Genomic DNA, 24,526 nt, shown 5'->3' on the forward strand with positions numbered 1-24,526 from the left:
ACTGCTCCAGAGTCCTATGACAGCGAGCTTTATACCACTCCAGCCGAAGCATGGCATTGCGTATAGTGATCTTAGGCTTGTGTGCGGCTGCACGGCCATGGAAACCCATTTCAAGAATCTCCCGGTGAACAGTTGTTTTGCTGACATTGCTTCCAGAGGCAGTTTGGAACTCGGTAGTGACGGTAGTGATTTTACGCGCTATGTGCTTCAGCACTCAACGGTCCTGTTCTGTGAGCTTGTTAGACCTACCACTTTGCGGCTGAGCCATTATTGCTCTTAGAAGTTTCCACTTTACAATAAGAGCAGTTACAATTGACTGGGGCAGAACTAGCAGGGCAGAAGTTTGACAAACTGACTTGTTGGAAAGGTGGCATCCTATGACGGTGCCACATTGAAAGTGACTGAGCTCTTCAGTAAGACCATTCTACTGCCAATGTTTTTCTATGGAGATTGCATGGCAGTTTGTTCTATTTTGAACACCTGTCAGCAACGGGTGTTGTTGAAATAGTGAAATCCACTAACTTGAAGGGGTGTCCACCACAGGAGGTTGTTGGCACGTTAATTGGGGAGGAAGGTAATGGCTGGAGAGGAATTAGTGTAATGGTATGAAGTACATCAAACAAATGGTTTCTAGGTGTTTGATGCCATTTAATTCGCTTCGTTCCAGCCATTATTATGAGCTGTGCTTCCCTCAGCCGCATCATGTGGTGTCCACATACTTTTGTATATATAGTGTATGTCTGAGTGATAGAAGTTAAGCAATCCAAATTGGATTATGTTACTCTTTTTGAGTATTAGGCCTAAATTACTGATGAGACTACTTTATTTGCTATGTAGGCCATAACTGTAAACAGTAACGGATTAGTTTACATGTTTCAAGTAATCTGCCCAACACTATTGAACCATTCCCGCCACCTCCAAAAAATAAAAATTACGATACTATAAAAAAACGTTATTACACGTAATGAAAAGTGTTGGGGCAAATGCCAGCTTGCCACATATTTGCAAACAAATGAAAATGTATGGCCCTCACTTCAGAAAAACGTATTTTTACACGACCATCACCTGAACACTTGAAAAAAACAAGTGACCCTCCCCTTTACCCAAAATAATAATTAGAACACGAAATGGATAGCAGATAACATGCCTACTATTTACCCTCACTCCTATGACATACCAGAGCTTTCGAGATGCAGTTTTAGAGACTTGCAAACATTGTAAAGTAGCCACAAGGGTGTGGGTTCACAGACCACTGTGGACAACGGTAGGGGTGAAAAGATCTCCGTTATAATAAAAGTATTACAATAATCTATCTTCCTTTGTACGGTCTGAGGAAAAATGGCCTTTTATAAACTCCAAGAGTGTGCAAAGCTGTCATCAAGGCAGAGGTTGGATACTTTGAAGAATCTCAAATATAAAAAATATTTGGATTTGTTTAACACTTTTTTGGTTTCTACATGGTTCCATGTGTGTTATTTCATAGTTTTGATGTCTTCACTATTATTCTACAATGTAGAAAAAAGTCAAAATAAAGAAAAACCCTTGAATGAGTAGGTGTGTCTGGTACAGCTGATGTTCTGAAAGAGCGGCAAAATCTGGATCCCTACAAATCAGCTGGGCTAGACAATCTGGACCCTCTCTTCCTAAAATTATCCGCCGCCATTGTTGCAACCTCTATTACTAGTCTGTTCAACCTCTCTTTCGTATCGTCTGAGATTCCTAAAGACTGGAAAGAGGCCGCGGTCATCCTCCTCTTCAAAAGGGGAGATACTCTAGACCCAAACTGTTACAGACCTATATCCATCCTGCCCTGCCTTTCTAAAGTCTTCGAAAGCCAAGTGAACAAAAAGATCACCAACCATTTCGAATCCCACCGTACCTTCTCCGCTATGCAATCTGGCGGGTCACGGGTGCACCTCAGCCACGCTCAAGGTCCTAAACGATATCATAACCGCCATCGATAAAAGACAGTACTGTGCAGCTGTCTTCATCGACCTGGCCAAGGCTTTCGACTCTGTCAATCACCGTATTGATTGCCTCGCCTGGTTCACTAACTACTTCTCAGATAGAGTTCAGTGTGTCAAATTGGAGGGTCTGTTGTCCGGATCTCTGGCAGTCTCTATGGGGGTGCCACAGGGTTCAATTCTCGGTCCGACTCTTCTCTCTGTATATATCAATGATGTCGCTCTTGCTGCGGGTGATTCTTTGATCCACCTCTACGCAGACGACACCATTCTGTATACATCTGGCCCTTCTTTGGACACTGTGTTAACAAACCTCCAAACGAGCTTCAACGCCATACAACACTCCTTCCGTGGCCTCCAACTGCTCTTAAATGCTAGTTAAACGAAATGCATGCTCTTCAACCGATCGCTGCCCGCACCCGCCCACCCGACTAGCATCACTACTCTGGACGGTTCTGACTCACATTAAGCATCTCCAATCCAAAGTTAAATCTAGAATCGGCTTCCTATTTCGCAAAAAAGCTTCTTTCACTCATGCTGCCAAACATACCCTCGTAAAACTGACTATCCTACCGATCCTTGACTTCGGCGATGTCATTTATAAAATAGCCTCCAACACTCTACTCAGCAAATTGGATGCAGTCTATCACAGTGCTATCCGTTTTGTCACCAAAGCCCCATATACTACCCACCACTGCAACCTATATGCTTCGTTGGCTGGTCCTAGCTACATATTCGTTGCCAAACCCACTGGCTCCAGGTCATCTATAAGTCTTTGCTAGGTAAAGCTCCGCCTTATCTCAGCTCACTGGTCACCATAGCAACACCCAACCGTAGCACACGCTCCAGCAGGTATATTTCACTGGTCATCCCCAAAGCCACACCCCCTTTGGCCGCCTTTCCTTCCTGTTCTCTGCTGCCAATGACTGGAACGAATTGAAAAAATCACTGAAGTTGGAGACTTATATCTCCCTCACTAACTTTAAGCGTCAGCTGTCAGAGCAGCTTACCGATCGTTGCAGCTGTACACAGCCCATCTGTAAATAGCCCATCCAACCAACCAACTACCTACCTAAATTGTAAGTACTTCGCTACTATTGGCCTATTTATTGCCTTACCTCCTTACTTCATTTTGCACACATTGTATACAGATTTTTCTATTGTGTTATTGACTGTACGTCTGTTTATCCCATGTGTAACGCTGTTGTTTTTGTCGCACTGCTTTGCTTCATCTTGGCCAGGTCGCAGTTGTAAATGAGAACTTGTTCTCAACTGGCCTACCTGGTTAAATAAAGGTGGAAAAAAAGAAAAAAAAGATGGTTTGCAGGAGGAGTGCAGTTTTATCATAAGGAGACATACTTGGAAAAAAGAGTCGGATAATGGTGGAAAAAAGGGAGATGGTTTGTTAAGACAGGAGGAGAAATGGAAGTGAATGAGGGTGAAGTATCGGAGGTGGTAGGTGTGGTGAAGTTATCGGAGACCGAGGTATGCACCGAGGATCAGGAAAAAGATGAGTCTGTGACAGTAGGAGTGAAGTTTACAGAAAAAGTGGACTCTTGCCTTTTGGCTGATCCATTTGTGGTTTCACGGTGGGTGAAAAAAGAGTTGGGTAATGTGAAATCGGTGAGGGTAACCAGAAGTGGTCTAGTGATAATTGTTTGTGTTTCTGTTGGTCAGAGGGAGAAAGTGCTCTGAGTTAAACGAATGGGGGCAAGAAAAGTGAATTGTTTCGTTCTCAAGAAAAGGGCACCAATGAAAGGAGTGATAACTGGGGTAGCAGTAAATATAAAAGTTGATCAGCTGAGGGGAAAGATTCCGGGTGTATGTGATGCTCGTCATTTGATGCGACGCAGACAGGGTGGTGAGAGTGGGGAAACAGAAGAGTCATTGTCTGTTATTTTGAGTTTTGAAGTTGAGTCTTTGCCTGACAAAGTGAAGTTAGGATATAAGTTATCCTGTACGAGCGTATGTGCTGAATACATTACAATGTTACAGGTGTCAAGCTTATGGGCATGTGGCAGCAGTGTGTAGGATGGAGGGTCCAATGTGTAAGAAATGTGCAGAATGGCATGAGACAAAGGAATGTGTTGTATTGGGGAAAGTAGTGGAATGTGTTAATTGTTGGGGTGCCCACGGAGCTGGGGATCAGAAATGTCCCATGCGAGAGAGGCAGGTTGAGGTTTCCAGGGTTAGAGTAGAGCAGAAGTTGTCATATACTGAGGCAGTGAAGAAAGTAGAGGAAGATGGGTTAAGGGGGAGGAGTGGTGAGAGTAGTAGCTCTATACCAGTACAGAGGGATAGGCCAAAAAGTGATATAAGTTTCAGTAAGATCGGATTCTTTTGCATTTATAGCGATGGTTATCAACTGTACTGCAGGGATGGAACGGAAGTCGCAGAAAATTGAGGTTGTGGTGGCAGCTGCAGAGAGGTATTTGGGTGTGCGAGACTTCACATCAGAAGAGTTACAGGGTGTGTTAAGGGGTAAGGGGTGATGTTCCATCCTTTCAGGATGATGGCATGAGGTAGGAATACATACATTTCATTAGTGGAGTAGGGTATTTATTTAGTCCATTTTTATTTTTCAAGCAAAGTATAAGGGAGTTGTACTCCAGCCTAGTAGGTGGCGGTAATGCAACAAATTCGATGCCAACCGCCGTTAAACCTCATAGAAGAAGAAGAAGAAGAAGAAGAAGAAGAAGAGAGGCACAATCAATGCGGAAGATAAGTTTGTGTGTGTCGACGCGGTGTGCGCCATGGAGTGGGGTTCCCCAAAACACCAGTCACCACATTGTACCGCCGATGACTACCGCCTGAAATATCTCTCTATGCCGGACAGTAGCCTAAACAGAAGAACACCTATTGCAGTATTGGAAAATACACTGAAAGTTGCACTCAAAAATAGTACTGTAATTGAGATAACCACGTTTGACGGTGTGCGGTCAAATTAAATTGTAGCGCACTACAATTTTGGATTACACGGCGTCGGTTGTGCACACTCCCGCACGTTCATCAGTCGAATGCCGAAGGAGAGGGAGAAGAGGCGAAAGACCTCCAAGGAGGCAGGGCTGTCTGGCGCTGGGATTGGTGAAGGGTTTTGTAAAGAGCGCAGAACAAGCTGCAAAGCAACTGAGAATTGCGATGAACTGTGCCAGATGACAGAAATTCGGTTACCTGAGGTTAACGCCGTTCTAGCGCAATCTAGTATGATGGAGGTGCTCCGTGTACCGCAGGTGACAATAACCCCAGATGGAGGCTGCTCGCAGGAGATCGAGCAGGAGGACTGGTCTGATGTGAATGGTCCTCTACGACGGAATATGTCAAACTCCTCTATCTCCTCAACAGGTTCCTCCATAGAGTCAGAGGATGACATTCTGAGTGACAACGAGAAAAAGAGCAAGGGGAATATCACATTGGAACATTTGTGTGAGCACACGGGAGAAGTGAGTACAGACTATTCTTTATTAAAATAAAGTCATATTGTTATTGGGTCGTATTTTAAGGAGACATTGTGCACCAATATAGAATTTAAAAGCCTGTTATAGTAAATGAATTGCCCTTTAATACAACTGGGTTGAGAAACTCTGTTACCTTTAATATAGACGACATGGAGAATTCAATAAATCAGATTTTTTAAATGGATGAAGACTTGCTAAAGTGCCAAAATTCAGCGTTTTTATTGCATTCCAGGCACCCTCTGTGACTTCTAGGAAGATTTTAACCCACTTAACTCCAAATGTATCCAGGTTTTCACCATCATATAGTTAAGCCCTTGTTCTGACAGTTATTTCTGAAAATATTTTTTTATTTCATGTGATTAGTGATTGATTTACATATGGACCTCATTTTAAGGTCAACCCTGTAACAGCTGCAATATATACAATTTTGGGGCGACCGGACAAAATACATTGAAAGCAAGTCTAAGAAGCGGTAGCTCTGTTCTTTGTGCGCTTTTTCTATGGTTCCCGTTCTTAAGTTTAGTTTTTGCAGTCTATTACTTTTGTCAACCCTGTTACCCATAGATACAGGCTAGAAATGTTTTGTCTACTAGTATATCTCAGATCTGGTAGTCATTTTGATATTATGATTGAGAACTCTGTCCTGTCATAGGGCTAGATTTATTCTTCCCCCATCTACTGTACAGTACCAGTCCAAAGTTTGGACACACCTACTCATTCCAGGGTTTTTCTAAATGTTTTACTATTTTCTACATTGTATAATAATAGTGAATACATCAAAACTATGAAATAACACACATGGAACCATGTAGAAACCAAAAAAGTGTTAAACAAATCCAAATATTTTTTATATTTGAGATTCTTCAAAGTAGCCACCCTTTGCCTTGGTGACAGCTTTGCACACACATATATTTCACAGCGGTTTAAATGGTAGAATGATTCTCTACGCTATATTTGCTTGTTTTGTCACGTGAACCAGAATTTTAGCAACCAAGAAATGGCTGAGCGATTTCTGCATAGTTCATCTTTAATGGATGTGAGCTTTCTGATGAATTCACTAAACATCCTTTCTTTAATGTATTAATTCATGTTTTAGAAACCCTTTCATACACAAGACCATTAAGCAACATACAGTACATGTGATACTGGTATAATAAGTTGTTTTTGAGGATCTTTCTAATGTTTTCTAATTTATAGTGCAGTAACAATGAATCACTGAGTGGAAAAACAGAACATTTTTGTATCTAATCAACAGCCAAGTGATCAGTTAGCGCTGATCACTTGGGTAATTACAGTCACTAATTACAGACACTATTCGAATGGTTTATTTAGTCTTGTTTGGGATCATGTCAGATAGGCCTATAGTTAGCTATCTTAAAGGTCATTTCCTCTTTTGTGGTGCTCTTCTGTGAGACAACACAGAAGTGGAGAGGAATTAGTTTACCCCCCCATCTTAATTGAGTTAACTCCCTTCATGTCTGATGGACCCTGGTCTGAAGTGGCCATTTTGTTTTTGCCTTATTTTTTTTGTTTTATGTCTTATAGCACATAATACAGGCGCTGCTGTTAGCCTGACCTACAGTATGATTTAGGGGGGCTGAGGATGGTGTTGCATTTGACTTCAACACGCTTGATTGATGACTTGCTGTATAAAATAGTGACACAGTTGTTTGTCAGGACAATACAGTAGTTTTCGATCCTCAAACTTAAAAGTAGCTGTGAATACCTATATGATGATCCAACAAAGTTTCCAAATAATGTCACTTGTGAATGTAAAAACATAATTCAATGTTTGACTTCTAAGGCCTCTGTTCCTCTAAACCACTGGGTGAAAATTCTGATCGAAGTGAATGATAATCTACTTGTCAGAAGCCATATTTGACTTTGTCTCTGACAAAGGAGATCTGTGCCTCTGTGTAACTCGTCAGAGCTATGCTCAGCCATCTCCATAGAAGGGTCTTAGCTGTCTGCTTCCTTTAAACACACTGCATACACATTGCCTGGCCCTGCTGGAAGGGATGGCTGGGCTGTGTACACTACACTTGAAAAGCTCTCATACCCAACCCTTTTATTGCTCTTTCCAGTTATTGAAAAAAAAAAAAGGTCATGTAAAAAGTGCCTCCCTGTTATGAAAATAGAGATTTCATTAACTCGCTAACCTTTTTAAATGGCAGATGAAGTCTCCAGTCAGCCCCCACACTTACATTGCAAGCCACCCCCATAGTCTAATGACTTATGTGCACATTTTAGCCACATTGACATTTAGTTATTGCCCTTTCAACACAGCAAGAACACTACTACTTTGTACACCAGGTTACCCATTCTCTGTTTTTCCAGTAGGGGAGAGTGAGGTAAGTTATTTATTTATTTTTGTTTTTTTTGTTTACCCTTTAGCATTAGTTCTAACAAAGATATCTACATATATTTCAGGATGTTGTGTATCCCTGGAAATAATCAGAGGCCATGGAAATATTACAGTTTGAAAACATACACAAGCTATCTAACACTTTTAACATAGGCCCTGTTGTTAGCTCATATCTCAGCAATAATGCCTTGCATTACACCTGGGAAGACAACACTTCAATTTGTTCAACTTGCCATTGGCTCAACTTACCAAGGCAAACATTTTGACTATTAGCCCACACAGCTACAGTTGAATTTGGAAGTTTACATACACTTAGGTTGGAGTCATTAAAACTTGTTTTCAAACACTCTACAAATTTCTTGTTAACAAACTATAGTTTTAGCAAGTCGGTTAGGACATCTACTTTGCATGACTTTGTGCTTTTCCAACAATTGTTTACAGACAGATTATTTCACTTATAATTCACTATCATAATTCCAGTGGATCAGAAGTTTACATACACTAAGTTAACTGTGCCTTTAAACAGCTTGGAAAATTCCAGAAAATTATGTCTTGGCTTTAGAAGCTTCTGATAGGCTAATTGACATAATTTGAGTCAATTGGAGGTGAACCTATGGATGTATTTCAAGGCCTACCTTCAAACTCAGTGCCTCTTTGCTTGACATCATGGGAAAATGAAATCAGCCAAGACCTCAGAAAATAAATTGTACACCGCCACAAGTCTGGTTCATCCTTGGGAGCAATTTCCAAACGCCTGAAGGTACAACGTTCATCTGTACAAACAATAGTACACAAGTATAAACACCATGGGACCACGCAGCCATCATACCGCTCAGGAAGGAGATGTGTTCTGTCTCCTACAGATGAATGTACTTTGGTGCGAAAAGTGCAAATCAATCCCAGAACAACAGCAAAGGACCTTGTGAAGATGCTAGAGGAAACTGGTACAAAAGTATCTATATCCACAGTAAAACAAGTCCTATATCGACATAACCTGAAAGGCCACTCAGCAAGGAAGAAGCCACTGCTCCAAAACCACCATAAAGAATCCAGACTACAGTTCGCAACTGCACATGGGGACAAACATCGTACTTTTTTGAGAAATGTCCTCTGGTCTGATGAAACAAAAATAGAACTGTTTGACCATAATGACCATCGTTATGTTTGGAAGAAAAAGGGGGAGGCTTGTAAGCCGAAGAACACCATCCCAACTGTGAAGCACGGGGGGTTGTAGCATTATGTTGTTGGGGTGCTTTGCTGCAGGAGGGACTGGTGCATTTCACAAAATAGATGGCATCATGAGGGAGGAAAATGATGTGGATATATTGAAGCCACATCTCAATGACATTAGTCAGGAAGTTAAAGCTTGGTCGCAAATGTGTCTTCCAAATGGACAATGACCCCAAGCACACTTCCAAAGTTGTGGGAAAATGGCTTAAGAACAACAAAGTCAAGGTATTGGAGTGGCCATCACAAAGCCCTGACCTCAATCCTATAAAAAATTTGTGGGCAGAACTGAAAAAGAGTGTGCGAGCAAGGAGGCCTACAAACCTGACTCAGTTACACCAGTTCTGTCAGGAGGAATGGGCCAAAATTCACCCAACTTATTGTGGGAAGCTTGTGGAAGGCTACCCAAAACGTTTGACCCAAGTTAAACAATTTAAAGGCAATGCTCTCAAATACTAATTGAGTGTATGTAAACTTCTGACCCACTGGGAATGTGATGAAAGAAATAAAAGCTGAAATAAATAAATCTCTCTACTATTATTCTGACATTTCACATTCTTAAAATAAAGTGGTGATCCTAACTGACTTAAGACAGGGAATTCTTACTAGGATTAAATGTCAGGAATTGTGGAAAAACCGAGTTTAAATGTATTTGGCTAAGGAGTATGTAAACTTCCAACTTTAACTGTATAATTATGCATTGTAATGCTAGGTTTAGGACCTCATTTTGAAGCTTATAGAGACCCCCACTGATGTATAGAACATTCTTAAAATTATCTTCTTTGGTTTACATGGAGGTTTCATGATGCTTCTAAAACAATAAATTCATTTGACTTGGTGAAAATCTTAAACATTTTTTTTTTTTTTACCTAACTTGCTTACCACTTTTTCAATGTGGTTTCTTCCTTCAGACTCCATGAAATTATGACCTCTTCCTAAATATTTGGTCAAATTATTAATTTTGTGTATGGTTTACCCCTTTGGCTGAACTTACCCCACCCTCCCCTATGACAAATACTTGTAGCGAAAAAGAGGAATGAACTTTGATGACATCACATTTATTGGCACTACCAATTTGTAAAAAATCAATAAATAAATGGTATGTTGATTGCTCATATTCAAATCTGCCAGGTTGAGAAACTGTTGCAAGGAAAATGAACAGCTTGAGTGAATCATTCAGTGTTGTCACTCCCTTGTTCCAGTTCTTGTTTACTGTTATGTCATTTATAATTGGTCAAAGTGTTGTGGGCTTTATTTGCAGCTGATTCCAGGAGCATTATTTTCCATCAGTCTGACAACCACACTAGGCATGTCTTTACAAAGATGTGTCCCAGAACTCACCAGGAATGTATTAATAAAGGGTTAAAGAAACAACAATGTTCACAAACATTAAGTTATTGTAGTTTGTGAGAGAACATGCCTCATACCGTTATGGAAATATAGCATTTATTTTTATTAATTAAAATACCTACTACAATGTTGAAATTCAGACTAGCTTTCACATTACGTCTATAGAATTGTGTGTAGCCACAAATGAAAGGACTGTGTTCATATCTCCTTGTCTTGACAGATGATATGGCTTTATTAAATACATGTTCATTAATATGCCACTGTACACTGTTGGCAATTATGTGTTTGCGAGAGAGTTGAAGGCCTGTGTGGACATATGACACCCACATAGCTGGCTATACCAACAAAGTCCATTTCATATGCCACATAAACAACACCAGCAAGTGTCACTTGACATTTCAGTGTGTCTGAGTTCTGTTATTTGTTTTCAGTGTATACAATCAATAGAATGAGTTAGTGTTCTTTCACTGCGGCCAATGACCCGGGCTTCACTTCCTTTTACTGCATAGTGACCTCCGACCTCTGTTTCATTGATTACCCTAAATTGTCATTGCCACTGGACTTACAGTGCATTCGGAAAGTATTCAGGCCCCTTGACTTTTTCCACATTTTGTTACAGTACAGCCTTATTCTAAAATTGATTAAATTGTTGTTTCCCCCCTCAATCTACACAATACCGCATGATGACAAAGAATAAAGTTTAGATTTTTTTTTCAAATGTCTAAATAAAAAATGGGAAATATCACATTTACATAAGTATTCAGACCCTTTATTCAGTACTTTGTTGAAGCACCGACTACAGCCTCGAGTCTTCTTGGGTATGATGCTACAAGCTTAGCACACCGGTATTTGGGGATTTCCTACCACTCTTCTCTGCAGATCATCTCAAGCTCTGTCAGGTTGGATGGTGAGCGTCGCTGCTCAGCTATTTTCAGGTCTCTCCAGAGATGTTCGATCGGGTTCAAGTCCGGGCTCTGGCTGGGCCACTCAGGACATTCAGAGACTTGTCCCGAAGCCACTCCTGCATTGTCTTGGCTGTGTGCTTAGGGTTGTTGTCCTATTGGAAGGTGAACCTTCGCCCCAGTCTGAGGTCCTGAGCGCTCTGGAGTAGGTTTTCATCAAGGATCTCACTGTACTTTGCTCCGTTCATTTTTCCCTCGATCCTGATTTGTCTCCCAGTCCCTGCCGCTGAAAAACATCCTCACAGCATGATGCTGCCACCACCATGCTTCACCGTAGGGATGGTGCCAGGTTTTCTCCAGACGTGATGCTTGGCATTCAGGCCAAAGAGTTTCATCAGACCCGATAATTATTTTCTCACGGTCAGTCTTTCGGTGCATTTTGGCAAACTCCAAGCGAGCTGTCATGTGCCTTTTACTGAGGAGTGGCTTCCGTCTGGCCACTGTATCATAAAGGTCTGTTTGGTGGAGTGCTGCAGAGATGTTTGTCCTTTTGGAAGGTTCTCCCATCTCAACAGAGGAACTCTGAAGCTCTGTCCAAGTGACCATTGGGTTCTTGGTCATCTTCCTGGTCAGCTCTATGAATATTCTTGGTGGTTCCAAACTTCTTCCATTTAAGAATGATGGAGGCCACTGTGTTCTTGGGGATCTTCAATGCTGCAGACATTTTTTGATACCCTTCCCCAGATCTGTGCCTCGACACAATCCTGTCTCGGAGCTCTACGGACAATTCCTTTGACCTCATGGCTTGGTTTTTGCTCTGACATGTACTGTCAACTATGGGACCTTTATATAGACAGGTGTGTGTGCCTTTCCAAATAATGTCCAATCAATTGAATTTACCACAGGGGGACTCCAATTAAGTTATAGAAACATCTCAAGGATGATCAATGGAAACAGGATGCATCTGAGCTCAATTTGGAGTCTCATAGCAAAGGGTATATGCATTCTTACGTAAATAAGGTATTTGTTTTTTTATTTTTAATATATTTCCATACATTTCTAAACCTGTTTTTGCTTTGTCATTATAGGGTATTTTGTGTAAATTGAGGGGGAAAAAATATTTTCTCCTGTTTAGAATAAGGCTGTAATGTAACAAAGTGGAAAAAGTCAAGGCGTCTGAATACTTTCCGAATGCACTGTATCTCAGTACTCAAAAAATATATATATATGGTTTTATGTTTATTTATTCAGGGGATCCCTGAAACTAGAGGAGGATTTACATAAATTGGTCGAGACCAGAGGGACCTCGAGTTAACCGTCCCTGCGAGTGGGTTTGGTAGCTCATTCTTTTATACTTTAGTAGCACAGTTAGGTAAGTTGGAAGCTTGTGTAGTAGAGCTTTGTAAACAATCTGCTTCCTGCTATTTAGGGAGAGGCAATATCTATTTCTGAAAAATAAGCCCACTTTAAATATTTTTAACTAGCTCATCTGTATATTTTTTTAAACATAATCTTTGTCAATCCAAATGCCCAGATATTTATAGGTGGTGACCTGATCAATGGGAGAACCATCGAATTAATAAATATGTAGTCCATCCCCAGAATTTTTAGAGAATTAGAGAACAACATGTATTTGGTCTTGCCCGCATTAAGTATACGTTTTAAACCTTCCAGAGCATTCTGTAAGGCAACCAGGCCAGATTGCAGCTCTTACACAGCCTGGTCATCAGTTGGGGCAATGGCATACATAAGTGTCGTCTGCATACAGATTAACATTTATAAAAACATGTATCTCGAAAACTAGACTTAACACCATTTAGAAATCACACACTGTGTCTTGTCTGACAGATAATTCTCAAACCACACGCAAGAAGCCTGATCCAGGCCTATTTCATTCAACCTTTGGTATGAGAATGGGATGGTCAACAGTGTCAACGGTCTATAAAGAAGGCAGCATAATGATTTTTATAATCGAAGCAATTTAACACTTCAGCTGAAACGGTGCCATGTCCAGGTCTTAAACCGGACTGGTGTGGAAATGTTTCCTTTTAGAGTGTAATAAAATAATGTCTCACCTCTGTCATCAAGCAAGTGCTAAGTCTGTGTAGCAATTCTGCTGCGAACATGCTTTGTGACTCACTCAACGTCTCATCACAGATAGGGAACCAAAGTTGTCATGTCTCTGCCTGAATCATCTACATCTCGTTGAACAAGATCTCGATGACGGTCTTATTGCAAATCACATGGAAACAGCAAGCAGGTGTGACCATACACAACAGCTGGTAGTGAAATGTGTAAGTTCCACAGAAATGACAACATATAGCAAAGAAACTAAAATGTTTGCAGATGAGGCCAAGGTTATTGTTTCAAGTAATGGGTTAGGGGTAATGGCTAGGTATTTAATTTTTATCGAAACTTTATTTAACTAGGCAAGTCAGTTAAGAACAAATTCTTATTTACAATGACGGCCTACCAAAAGGCCTCCTGCAGGGACGGGGGCAGGGATTAAAAATAAAAATGTAGGATAAAACACACATCACAACAAGAGACAACACTACATAGAGACCTAAGACGACAACAACAGCATGGCAGCAACACAACATGACAACACGGTAGCGGAACAACATGGTAGCAGCACAAACATGGTACAAACATTTTTGGACACAGACAACAGCACAAAAGGCAGAAAGGGAGAGACAACAATACATCACGTGAAGGATTAAGGTTTAGGGTTGAGCAAGAGTGGGGCTATGAAGCTAGGGTTAGATTTGAGGTTTGAATTAGAGTTGAGCCGCGATAAGGATATGAAGCTACGGTTAGTGACTTCGATACATTGAAGCGAATAACCAAAGTAACAGTGGCCAAGTGATTATGACAGCTGTCTGTCGTATTTGAGTCAAATCATGATCATTATCGTTATACAACTCAATTGACATCCACCCGACTGGTGAGCGCTGGCTTGAGGATGACAGTGGCTCTGCCTGGTTGATAATGAACCAGATACTCCAAAGAGGTAAAGCTGACTGTTACTGTGCTTGATCTTCCTTCTGCAGAGCACACCCTGGTGGACGCTAAAGAATATCGTCGTCAACTGGCCTTTTGTTGGCTCCCAGAGAAGAAACCTGTCCTGGGTTCAACTAGCTGGACACAAAGGTAAAGCACAGTCATCATGGTCATGACCCCTCACCTATCAGAGCAGCGTACCAAGAACCAATCAATGATACATACTGTGCACATTTCACACAAAATAAAGCACACGAAACACAGACTACTGTATACTATTAGTCACACACAACTGCAAATTCCATCTGAAACAATCTTCTTGACCCTAACCAGCTTCAAGACTCGTCACTCAGCCAAGACCGCTCTCCTCTCTGTCACGGAGGCTCTCCGCACTACCAAATCTGACTCTCTCTCCACATCCTCCTAGATCTGTCTGTTGCCTTCAACACTATAAATTATCAGATCCTCCTCTCTACCCTCTCAGCGCTGGGCATCTCAGGATCTCCACACTCTTGGATTGCATCCTACCTGGCTGGCCGCTCCTACCAGGTGACGTGGAGAGGATCTCTGCACCATGTCCTCTCACTACTGGTGTCCCCCAGGGCTTCGTCCTAGGCCTTCTTCTCTCTATACACCAAGTCACTCGGCTCCGTCACATCCTCACATGGTCTCTCCTATCACGGATGACACTCAATTACTTTTCTCCTGCCCCCTTTTGACACCCAGGTGGCGACAGGCATCTCTGCGTGCCAGGCAGACATCTCAGCTTGGATATTGGCCCACCACCTCAAGCTCAACCTCAACAAGAAGGCCTGCCCGCTCCAAGACCTCTCCATCACGGTTGACAACTCTATGGTGTCTTCCTCCCAGAGTGCAAAGAACCTTGGCGTGATCCTGGACAACACCCTATCCTTCTCAGCAAACATCAAAGCAGTGACTCACTCCTGCAGGTTCATGCTCTACAACATCCGTACAGTACGACCTTAGTACTTCACACAGGAAATGGCTCAGGTCCTAATCCAGGCACTTGTCATCTCCCATCTGGACTACTGCAACTTGCTGTTGGCTGGGCTCCCTGCTTGTGCCATAAAACCCCTGCAACTTATCCAGAACTCCACAGCCTGCCTGGTGTTCAACCATCCCAAGTTCTACCATGTCACTCCGCTCCTCCGCACACTCCACTGGCTTCCAGTCGAAGCTCGCATCCACTACAAAACCATGGTGCTTACCTACGGAACAACAAGGGGAACTGCCCCTCTACCTAGCTATACTCAAACCCTACACCCAACCCGAGCACTATTCTGCCACCTCTGGTCTCTTGGCAGTCCCACCCCTACAGAAGGTCCGCTCCTGCTCAACTCAGTCCAAGCTCTTCTCTGTCCTGGCACTCAAATGGTGGAACGAGCTTCCACCTGAAGCTAGGACAGCAGAGTCTCTGCCCATCTTCTGACAACAACTAGAAATGTACTACCTCTTAAAAGAGTATCTTAAATACAGTGCCTTCACAAAATATTTATACCCCTTGACTTATTACACATTTGTTGTTACAGCATTAAAAAAAATGGATTCAATGTATTTTTTCCACTCATCTACACACAATATCCCATAATGACTAAGTGAAAACATGTTTTTAGACATTTTTGCAAATGTATTAAAAATTAAATACAGAAATCTCATTTACATAAGTATTCCCACCCTGGACTTAATCCATGTTAGAATCAGCTTTGGTAGTGATTACAGCTGTAAGTCTTTCTGGGTAAATCTCTAAGAGCTTTGCACACCTGCATTGTACAATATTTGCACATTATTATTTTTCAAATTCTTCAAGCTCTGTCAAGTTGGTTGTTTATCATTGCTAGACGGCCATTTAAGTCTTACCATAGTTTTGACTTAAATTGACTTGAAAATAAGGCCACTCAGGAGCATTCAATGTTGTCTTCGTAAGCAACTCCAGTGTATATTTGGCCTTGTGCTTTAGGTTATTGTCCTGCTGAAAGGTGAATTTGTCTCCGTGTCTGTTGGAAAGCAGACTTAACCAGGTTTTCCTCTAGGTGCTTAGCTCTCTTTTGTTTCTTTTTATCCTAAAACAACTCTGTAGTCCTTGCCGATGACGAGCATACCCATAACATTATGCAGCCAGCTCCGTGCTTGAAAATATGATGAGTGGTACTCAGTGATGTGTTGTGTTGGATTTGCCCCAAACATAACACTTTGTATTCAGGGCATGAAGTGAATTTCTTTTACACATTTTTTTTTGCAGTTTTACTTTAGTGCCTTATTGTTGAATATTTTTATTCTTTACAGGCTCCCTTCTTTTCACTGTCATTTAGGTTAGTATTGTGGACTAACTACAATGTTGATCCATCCTCAGTTTTCTCCTATCACAGACATTAAATCTCTGTAACTGTGTCAGTGATGTCATCTCAGGGCGAAAGTATTTTCTGGCTTCGTGCTAGACTGCCGCTTGTCCCTGGTACATGTTTCGCCTAACAGTGTTGACTTGTTAACTTAGATTTGTTAGTTCTTCGTGGTTTGTTTTTGTCTACTTTCCAGCCTGTTTTTGTCCACTTGCCTTGCATACTGGACTTTTACAACCTTGCTTTATTAGAGCTAGCTCGTTAGCTGTTAGTCTGACCATGCAGAACCTTTCAGAGGTCATTTGTGGTCTGCAGTGGCTGTACAGTATTTACTGCTGATACAGACTCTGCAGAAGTCAGCGCAAACATACTTTTTGCGCTTCACAGAGCTGTTGTCAAATAAAATACAATTATATTGGTCACCTACACATGGTTAGTAGATGTTATTGCGAGTGTAGCGACATGCTTGTGCTTCCAGTTCCGACAGTGCAGCAATATCTAACATGTAATCTAACAATTCCACAACTACCTAATACACAGAGTTTGTGGTTTATACAGGACCTCCCGTCCCCACCTACCATCAACCAATCATGCCAATACGGAGCCCTCCACATTGTTACAAAATATGAGAGGCACGCGGCGATGTGGTACGGAGCTTGATTTGGCCTCTGCGTGCCTCTGGCGTCTCTGCAATTGTGTCACACCTTCCATACAAAGCCTCCAACCATATTTTCAGATCAAGCATAAATTGGATTTGAGTCTGGACTGCGCTGCTGTGATCACTTCCACCTGCCTGGGTTCTTCCTCTGATCGCTGGCCTCCTGGTTCACTCCTGGCCTCCTATCGGATTACCCTCTGACTCTCGCTGCCGGGTATGGCTTCCGCCTCACCCTGATTATTTGCCGGTAAGCTCTATGGCAGTGGTCAATGACGATAAAGGCTTACACTCCTTTTTTTTGTGTGAGTTGCGCTGTTGTTGGTAGTTGCACTTGATTCAGAAGCCCTGCACACCGGAGAGGCAGTGTTCCCATTTTGAACCATTTCATTTGTCTGAAAAGACAAACTCCGCCTACCAAGGCAGTCTGGGAGATCTGTGGTTAAATTGAGTTTGCCTACTGCGCTGGCCAATTTAGATAGCTCAAATCACTTTGTCTACAGCTTCCCCGGCCACAAAGTTTGATGCTAGCCTACATGAGGTTTCATACGTTTTAAAACCATGGCCAGAGAGAGACTCAAAGAACACATCAAAGAGCTGCTGTTTTTATGAGTGAGTTTGTCTGCTTTTATTCGACCCTATTATAAAACGGGCTTCTCCCTACTTCTCCCGCTGCAAAGAATGAGTAGCCAAGTCTATCGATAGTCCTGCATTTGACTTATTAGCAGCTCGTTGTGTCTTTTTAATGAGGAGTATTTCACTTTCTCTGGTCATAGGAACACCTTGAAATTGTGCTTGAGACAGATGGGGTTCGACCTGAGTTTCGCCATCAGTTGGAAGACCGTGTCCCCTCTTTCTGCTCAGTCTCACTGGAGGAAAGGAAGGAGAGAGCAGGGACAGTGAGAGGCTGAACCTCTGCTGCTCTCTCCTCCCTCTGCTGATCAAGACAACTGGGAACTCTGGCAAAAATTAGATCCGACTGGGAACAATAGTTTGAACGGTCATTAAACTCAGAATTCCAAGTTGGAAACTCTAGAGCTCTGACTTTCCGGCCTGAAGATCATTGACGTCACGATTTGACCATGCCCCCACCCCTAGGTCCCAGTTGTCATAAAAGCACCATTACCATCGGATGCAGGTACCATTAGTCCAGAGAAAGAACAAATAATTTCAATTGATGCTCAGCTGTGCCTTGCAAGTGCTACACCAACTGATCTATTAGTTATCAAATCTCAAGTTTTGAAATATAATATGGTCTGAGAAGAATATTGGCAAGCCAGGCCTATAGCCAATATGCTTTAGGTTTGGGCCTACTGCACAAACCTCATTCCTACAGAACTGTTTTTATTAGGTTAATGTTACATTTTAAGTCCTGTTTAGAAAATATTATGAGCGGTAGAACTCTGCATGCTTTTTGACTGCAAAAGTGGTCTTGACTCAAAGTTTGGTGACCACTTCACTACGGCCTCTCCCCTGAAGCGCCTCTTTCCCTGGCTCTGGTAACCCAGCCTCGACTCTTTTGCCATTGTGTGGGCCCCGGTCGTCAATCTCATTGAGTAAGTCTCCGCTCTCTGCTTTTTCCTCTGCAAGCAAAGGTTTTGTTTTTGACTGTGGGTTATAGTGCTAGCTGGTTTAGAGTAGGCTAGTTGGGCTTTGGCTTGCTGCTTTGCCGACCATGGCGGTTTCCTTCCTCTACGGCAACTGAGTTAGGAATGACGCCTGTATCTTTGTAGTGACTGCTTGTATTGATACACTATTCAAGGTGTGATTAATAACTTTTTCATGCTTAAAGGAATATTCAATGTCTGCAATTTTGTGGTCCTGTATGGCTCAGTTGATAGAGCATGGAGCTTGTGACGCCAGGATTGTGAGTTCAATTCCCGTGGCTACTCACACATAAAAACGTGTCTATGCATGATTGTAATTCGCTTTGGATAAAAGCGTCTGCTCTGACATTTATTATAATAATAATTAATAATTTGTTATTATATACAAAAAAATACCAATCGGTGCCCTTCTTTGTGAGGCATTGGAAAACTTCCCTGGTCTTTGTGGTTGAATCTGTTTGAAATCCACTGCTCGACTGAGGGACCTTACAATTATATGTATGTGTGGGGGGTACAGAGATGAGGTAGTCTTTCAAAAATCATGTTAAACACTATTATTGTGCACAGAGTGAGTCCATGCAACTTATTATGTGACTTGTTAAGCAAATCTTCATTCCTGAACTTATTTAGGCTTGCTATAACAAAGGGGTTGAATACATATTGACTAAAGACATTTCAGATTTCATTTTTAATGAATTTGTACAAATTTCTAAAAACATAATTCCACGTTGACATTATGGGGGTATTGTTTGTAGATAGTGACACGATCTCATTTTAATACATTTTTAATTTAGGCTGTAACACAATGTGGAAAAAGTCTAGGGGTGTGAATACTTTCAGAAGTCACTAAGTCATATGTCTTGTCCCCCCCCCCCCCTAAAATGTCAATATAAACTGGCAGTCATGAGTGGTTTGCTGTGGAATGTCAGTGTGTCTGTGCTGCTCTTTTCCAGGTAATTTCAAAGCTGGTGGCGAAGGCACCATTCTGAAGAAGTTCTCAGAGAATGAGAAGCTGTGCTTTGAGAGATTGCAGGGTGACGTGCTCCAGGGCTTTGTACCAGGATACCATGGGGTGGTGGAGAGGGATGGGGAACCCTTCCTACATATGACTGATCTACTGGTCAACTTTGATGAACCCAGTGTCATGGACTGCAAGATGGGAGTGAGGTAAGTTATCAGCAGTAGGTCTGTTCCATAATAATGTGCAGAAGACTACATGTCTGGCCCTTTAGGAGGGTTGGGTGAAAGGAGGTATTAAGCAATGTTGAGAAAATGGCAAACGAATCACTGTTGGAGTAATGTAATTTAGCAGTATCAGAGAGCATTTCCCATCTTACACTTCAGTGCTCCTGGTAGCAGAACATACACACTGTAAACTTGTTTCTTTTTCTCTTGATAAAAAAAAACCTGTTTCTGTGAGGATTTCCTGCCACAGTTGGTGGGGGTGTCGTGTCACATAGAGGCCCTCACGTTTCCTGTACATAGACAAAGAACCACGTACACACGCATACACGGGGGGTTGCAGGCACAGGTTTCCCCTGGAGACTCCCTTCTGACAAACATACAATCCAATTCATTACCCAAGCTCTCACCGTCAGCTAACACACCCTGTCACACAGTTAAACTAACAATCAGGCTGTGTACCCTGGAGTCTCCTCCTGACTTCCTCCTTTTATACAGAGGAAGTTCCATTAGCAGAATGAAACTGACCTTCACCGCGCATACATTGACTTTGCTTCTCTTTTTGTCTACCAAGTAAGACTTTGCATGCTGTTGTCTGTAGTGCCACCACACCAACTCCACTCTCATCATACACGACAAGACACAATGAGAAGTAACTTAGCTGTGAGGACCTGTTGTCCTCTTCTCAGGACGTATCTGGAGGAGGAGCTGGTGCGAGCGCGGGAGCGGCCTAAGCTCCGTAGGGATCTGTATGACAAGATGCTGGAGGTGGACAGTGAGGCCCCCAGCCCCCAGGAGCACCTCCAGAGGGCCGTCACCAAACCCTGCTACATGCAGTGGAGAGAGACCCTCAGCTCCACACACACCCTGGGTTTCCGCATCGAGGGCATCAAGGCAAGTACCAGTGTGTCAACATAAAATAAGGAATTCGGTCAGTTTTCACTCAAAACGCCACCATAGAGATCCTTTCCCATGTAAAAGGTTTTTCTTGGTCCCCCCCCCCCCCCCTCCCCTTTAATGTTGCTCATACGTTTTTCATGTGAAGTTCATTACATATGCAATTTAGTCATGTTGGCTGTTCCTTCTCTCAGAAAGCTGACGGTACATGTCATACGGATTTCAAGAAGACCCGGTCTAAGGAGGATGTCACACAGGTCTTCAGGGACTTTTCCGGAGGCAACACAAACATCGTAGTAGGTTGACCGCTACGAGTCCTACCTGTTATGGTGTTACAGCCGCATTCATTTGCATGTTCTGCTGATTCATAGACAAATGGAGACATACCTTGTCTCATGTAAAGGCCATACTTGAACAGTCAAACAAATTGGTTGCACTTTACCTGTCTCGTGTAAGATCACATGAAAAGTAATACACACATTGGTAAATATTTGGATAGGATGAGCAACCCACATGGCAATATGCACTACAGTAGATCCTGTTGGAACGACAGATGGCAAATGGAATTGAGATACCTGTACACATAACCTCTATTAATTTAATGGATTTATCAAGGGAGGCTCCCAAGTCTCAACTCTACAGCCAGAATGATCATATTGCCCCCTATTCTCCCCCTCTCATACAGAATTCATACCTCAGCAAACTAGCAAAAATTCAACAAGCCCTGAAGTCATCTGAATTCTTCAAGAGACACGAGGTGAATAGAGGAGCTTTAGTTCATCAGCACCTGTTTTCTATTGACATTTGTTCATCACATTATAGTTGTGGCCAAAAGTTTTGAGAATGACACAAATATTAATTTTCACAAAGTCTGCTGCCTCAGTTTGTATGATTGCAATTTGCATATACTCCAGAATGTTATGAAGAGTGATCAGATGAATTGTAATGAATTGCAAAGTCCCTCTTTGCCATGCAAATGAACTGAATCCCAAAAAATACATTTCCACTGGATTTCAGCCAAGCCACAAAAGGACCAGCTGGACATCATGTCAGTGATTCTCTTGTTAACACAGGTGTGAGTGTTGACAAGGACAAGGCTGGAGATCACTTTGTCATGATTGAGTTCGAATAACAGACTGGAAGCTTCAAAAGGAGGGTGGTGCATGGAATCATTGTTCTTCCTGTCAACCATGGTTACCTGCAAGGAAACACGTTCCGTCATCATTGCTTTGCTCAAGAAGGGCTTCACAGGCAAGGATATTTCTGCCAGTAAGATTGCACCTAAATCAACCATATATCGGATCATCAAGAACTTCAAGGAGAGTGGTTCAATTGTTGTGAAGAAGACTTCAGGGCGCCCAAGAAAGTCCAGCAAGCGCCAGGACGTCTCCTAAAGTTGATTCAGCTGCGGGATTGAGGCACCACCAGTACAGAGCTTGCTCAGGAATGGCAGCAGGCAGGTGTGAGTGCATCTGCACAGACAGTGAGGCGAAGACTTTTGGAGGATGTCCTGGTGTCAAGAAGGGCCGCAAAGAAGACCTATTCTGCAAAAGGTACAGGGATTGGACTGCTGAGGACTGGGGTAAAGTCATTTTCTCTGAAGCCCCTTTCCGATTGTTTGGGGAATCCAGAAAAAAGCTTGTCCGGAGAAGACAAGGTGAGCGCTACCATCAGTCCTGTGTCATGCTAACAGTAAAGCATCCTGAGACCATTCATGTGTGGTGTTGGTTCTCAGCCAAGGGAGTGGGCTCACTCACAATTTTGCCTAAGAACACAGCCATGAATTAAGAATGGTACCAACACATCCTCTGAGAGCAACTTCTCCCAACCATCCAGGAACAGTTTGGTGACGAACAATGCCTTTTCCGGCATGATGGAGCACCTTGCCATAAGGCAAAAGTGATAACTAAGTGGCTCGGGGAACAAAACATCGATATTTTGGGTCCATGGCCAGGAAACTCCCCAGACCTTAATCCCATTGAGAACTTGTGGTCAATCCTCAAGGCAGGTGGACAAACAATAACCCACAAAATTCTGACAAACTCCAAGCATTGATTATGCAAGAATGGGCTGCCATCAGTCAGGATGTGGCCCAGAAGTTAATTGAGTATGCCAGGGCGGATTGCAGAGGCCTTGAAAAAGAAGGGTCAACACTGCAAATATTGACTCTTTGCATCAACTTCATGTAATTGTCAATAAAAGCCTTTGACACTTATGAAATGCTTGTAATTATACTTCAGTATTCCATAGTAACATCTGACAAAAATCTCTAAAGACACTGAAGCAGCAAACTTTGTGACACAAATATTAATTTCCGTTCTCAAAACTTTTGGCCACGACTGTATATATTAAACACATCGAAGAGCTTTTGTGCGGCATACCGGTGAACAATATCAATGATTATATTGTAATGAGTACTAGTCTTCTCTCTCTCCAAGGTGATTGGGAGCTCCCTCCTCTTCATCCATGACCACACTGAGCGAGCTGAGGTTTGGCTCATTGACTTTGGTAAGACTACAGGGCTACCTGAAGGACAAACTCTGGACCACTGTATACCCTGGCAGGAGGGCAACCGAGAGGACGGATACATGTTGGGACTGGACAACCTGATGAGGACACTGGGCTCTTTAACCAATGAAGGCAATAGTGAAGGAACTAGTCAATTGACTAGTGAGTGAACTAGTGAGTGCCTTTTAGCTATGGCCACCCGGAAGGGAGATGGATTTTACATCATTCTAGCAGTTAGAGGACCCTGGGTGGTATTCTACAGTCTCAAGGGTCCTCTGTCACAAAGTATACTTACTGTATGAATCACACTTACAGCTTACCTACCTACTGTATTCAGCACAACCCATTGTATTGCTGAATACGTATTGTTGTAAATAATACTGTATTGTTGAAGCTATTGCAGCATGGAGGTAAGAGGAAGTTTTTTTTACCATATCTGTGCCTACTGAACAAATGTCACATTTTAGGTGATGAAATGTAATGAATATACAGAAACTTGATATTGTAAAGCCTGTACATTCTAGAAAAGGCATACATTACTGCTTACGTAAGGGACAGTATTGCATAGAAATCTAACACGCTCAATATTCCAAGGTATCATTAGATATGATTGATTGAACTATTTGATAATCAAGCATGTCATTTTTGGTTTCAAAAGTTATTTAAGACATTGGGCATACTTTATTCTACAGTTACATACAGCAGTTTGTATTTAGGATCATATCATGGTGAAAGATGAATTTAAAATGAGTCTTTCTAGTATTGTATGTTGATTGTGTGAATGGGTTAGCAATGGTTGTGTATTGGGATTTCATATGTTAAAGTAAACATCTGTAATGCTGTATTATACTACACTTTAAATAGTTCATTTATTTGGGGTAGAGAGATACAAGTATATTGCGTAAAGTTTATAGTGTTTGTTCTTCTGTGTAGAGGCCCATAACTTTGGATATGAAACCAATAAGTCTGTGGAAATTATGTGAAAATAAAATAGTTTTCAGACTGTTTTATTATTTATTTTGGTGGGGGAAGTTGTATTTTACCAGGTAGAGTC

General features: G+C 42.1%; 1 protein-coding gene across 2 annotated transcripts; it reads left to right on the plus strand.

The window, feature by feature from the left end:
* The first annotated feature begins 4,696 nt into the window (after positions 1-4,696).
* On the plus strand, positions 4,697-24,483 carry LOC120023802 (inositol-trisphosphate 3-kinase A-like). Of its 2 annotated transcripts, XM_038967913.1 has the most exons (7): positions 4,697-5,404; positions 14,317-14,416; positions 19,839-20,052; positions 20,757-20,961; positions 21,159-21,260; positions 21,650-21,721; positions 23,403-24,483. In XM_038967913.1, exons 1-7 carry the CDS (start codon positions 4,982-4,984, stop codon positions 23,640-23,642), a joined length of 1,356 nt encoding a protein of 451 aa, XP_038823841.1. In that variant the 5' UTR covers positions 4,697-4,981; the 3' UTR covers positions 23,643-24,483. The 2 variants fall into 2 exon arrangements, with proteins under 2 accessions (XP_038823841.1, XP_038823842.1); XM_038967914.1 differs by lacking the exon at positions 21,650-21,721.
* Positions 24,484-24,526: the final 43 nt, after the last annotated feature.

The sequence above is a fragment of the Salvelinus namaycush genome, chromosome 28 (assembly GCF_016432855.1).
Source record: "Salvelinus namaycush isolate Seneca chromosome 28, SaNama_1.0, whole genome shotgun sequence".
In the NCBI taxonomy this organism is placed as follows: Eukaryota; Metazoa; Chordata; class Actinopteri; order Salmoniformes; family Salmonidae; genus Salvelinus; species Salvelinus namaycush.

Bases quoted from the DNA above. Each gene is read 5' to 3' on its own strand.
- LOC120023802 (XM_038967913.1), top strand. From the start codon at position 4,982: ATGCCGAAGGAGAGGGAGAAGAGGCGAAAGACCTCCAAGGAGGCAGGG. The intron at 5,405-14,316 runs GTGAGTACAGAC...TTCCTTCTGCAG, and splicing joins TGTGTGAGCACACGGGAGAA to AGCACACCCTGGTGGACGCT. The intron at 21,261-21,649 runs GTAGGTTGACCG...CCTCTCATACAG, and splicing joins GAGGCAACACAAACATCGTA to AATTCATACCTCAGCAAACT.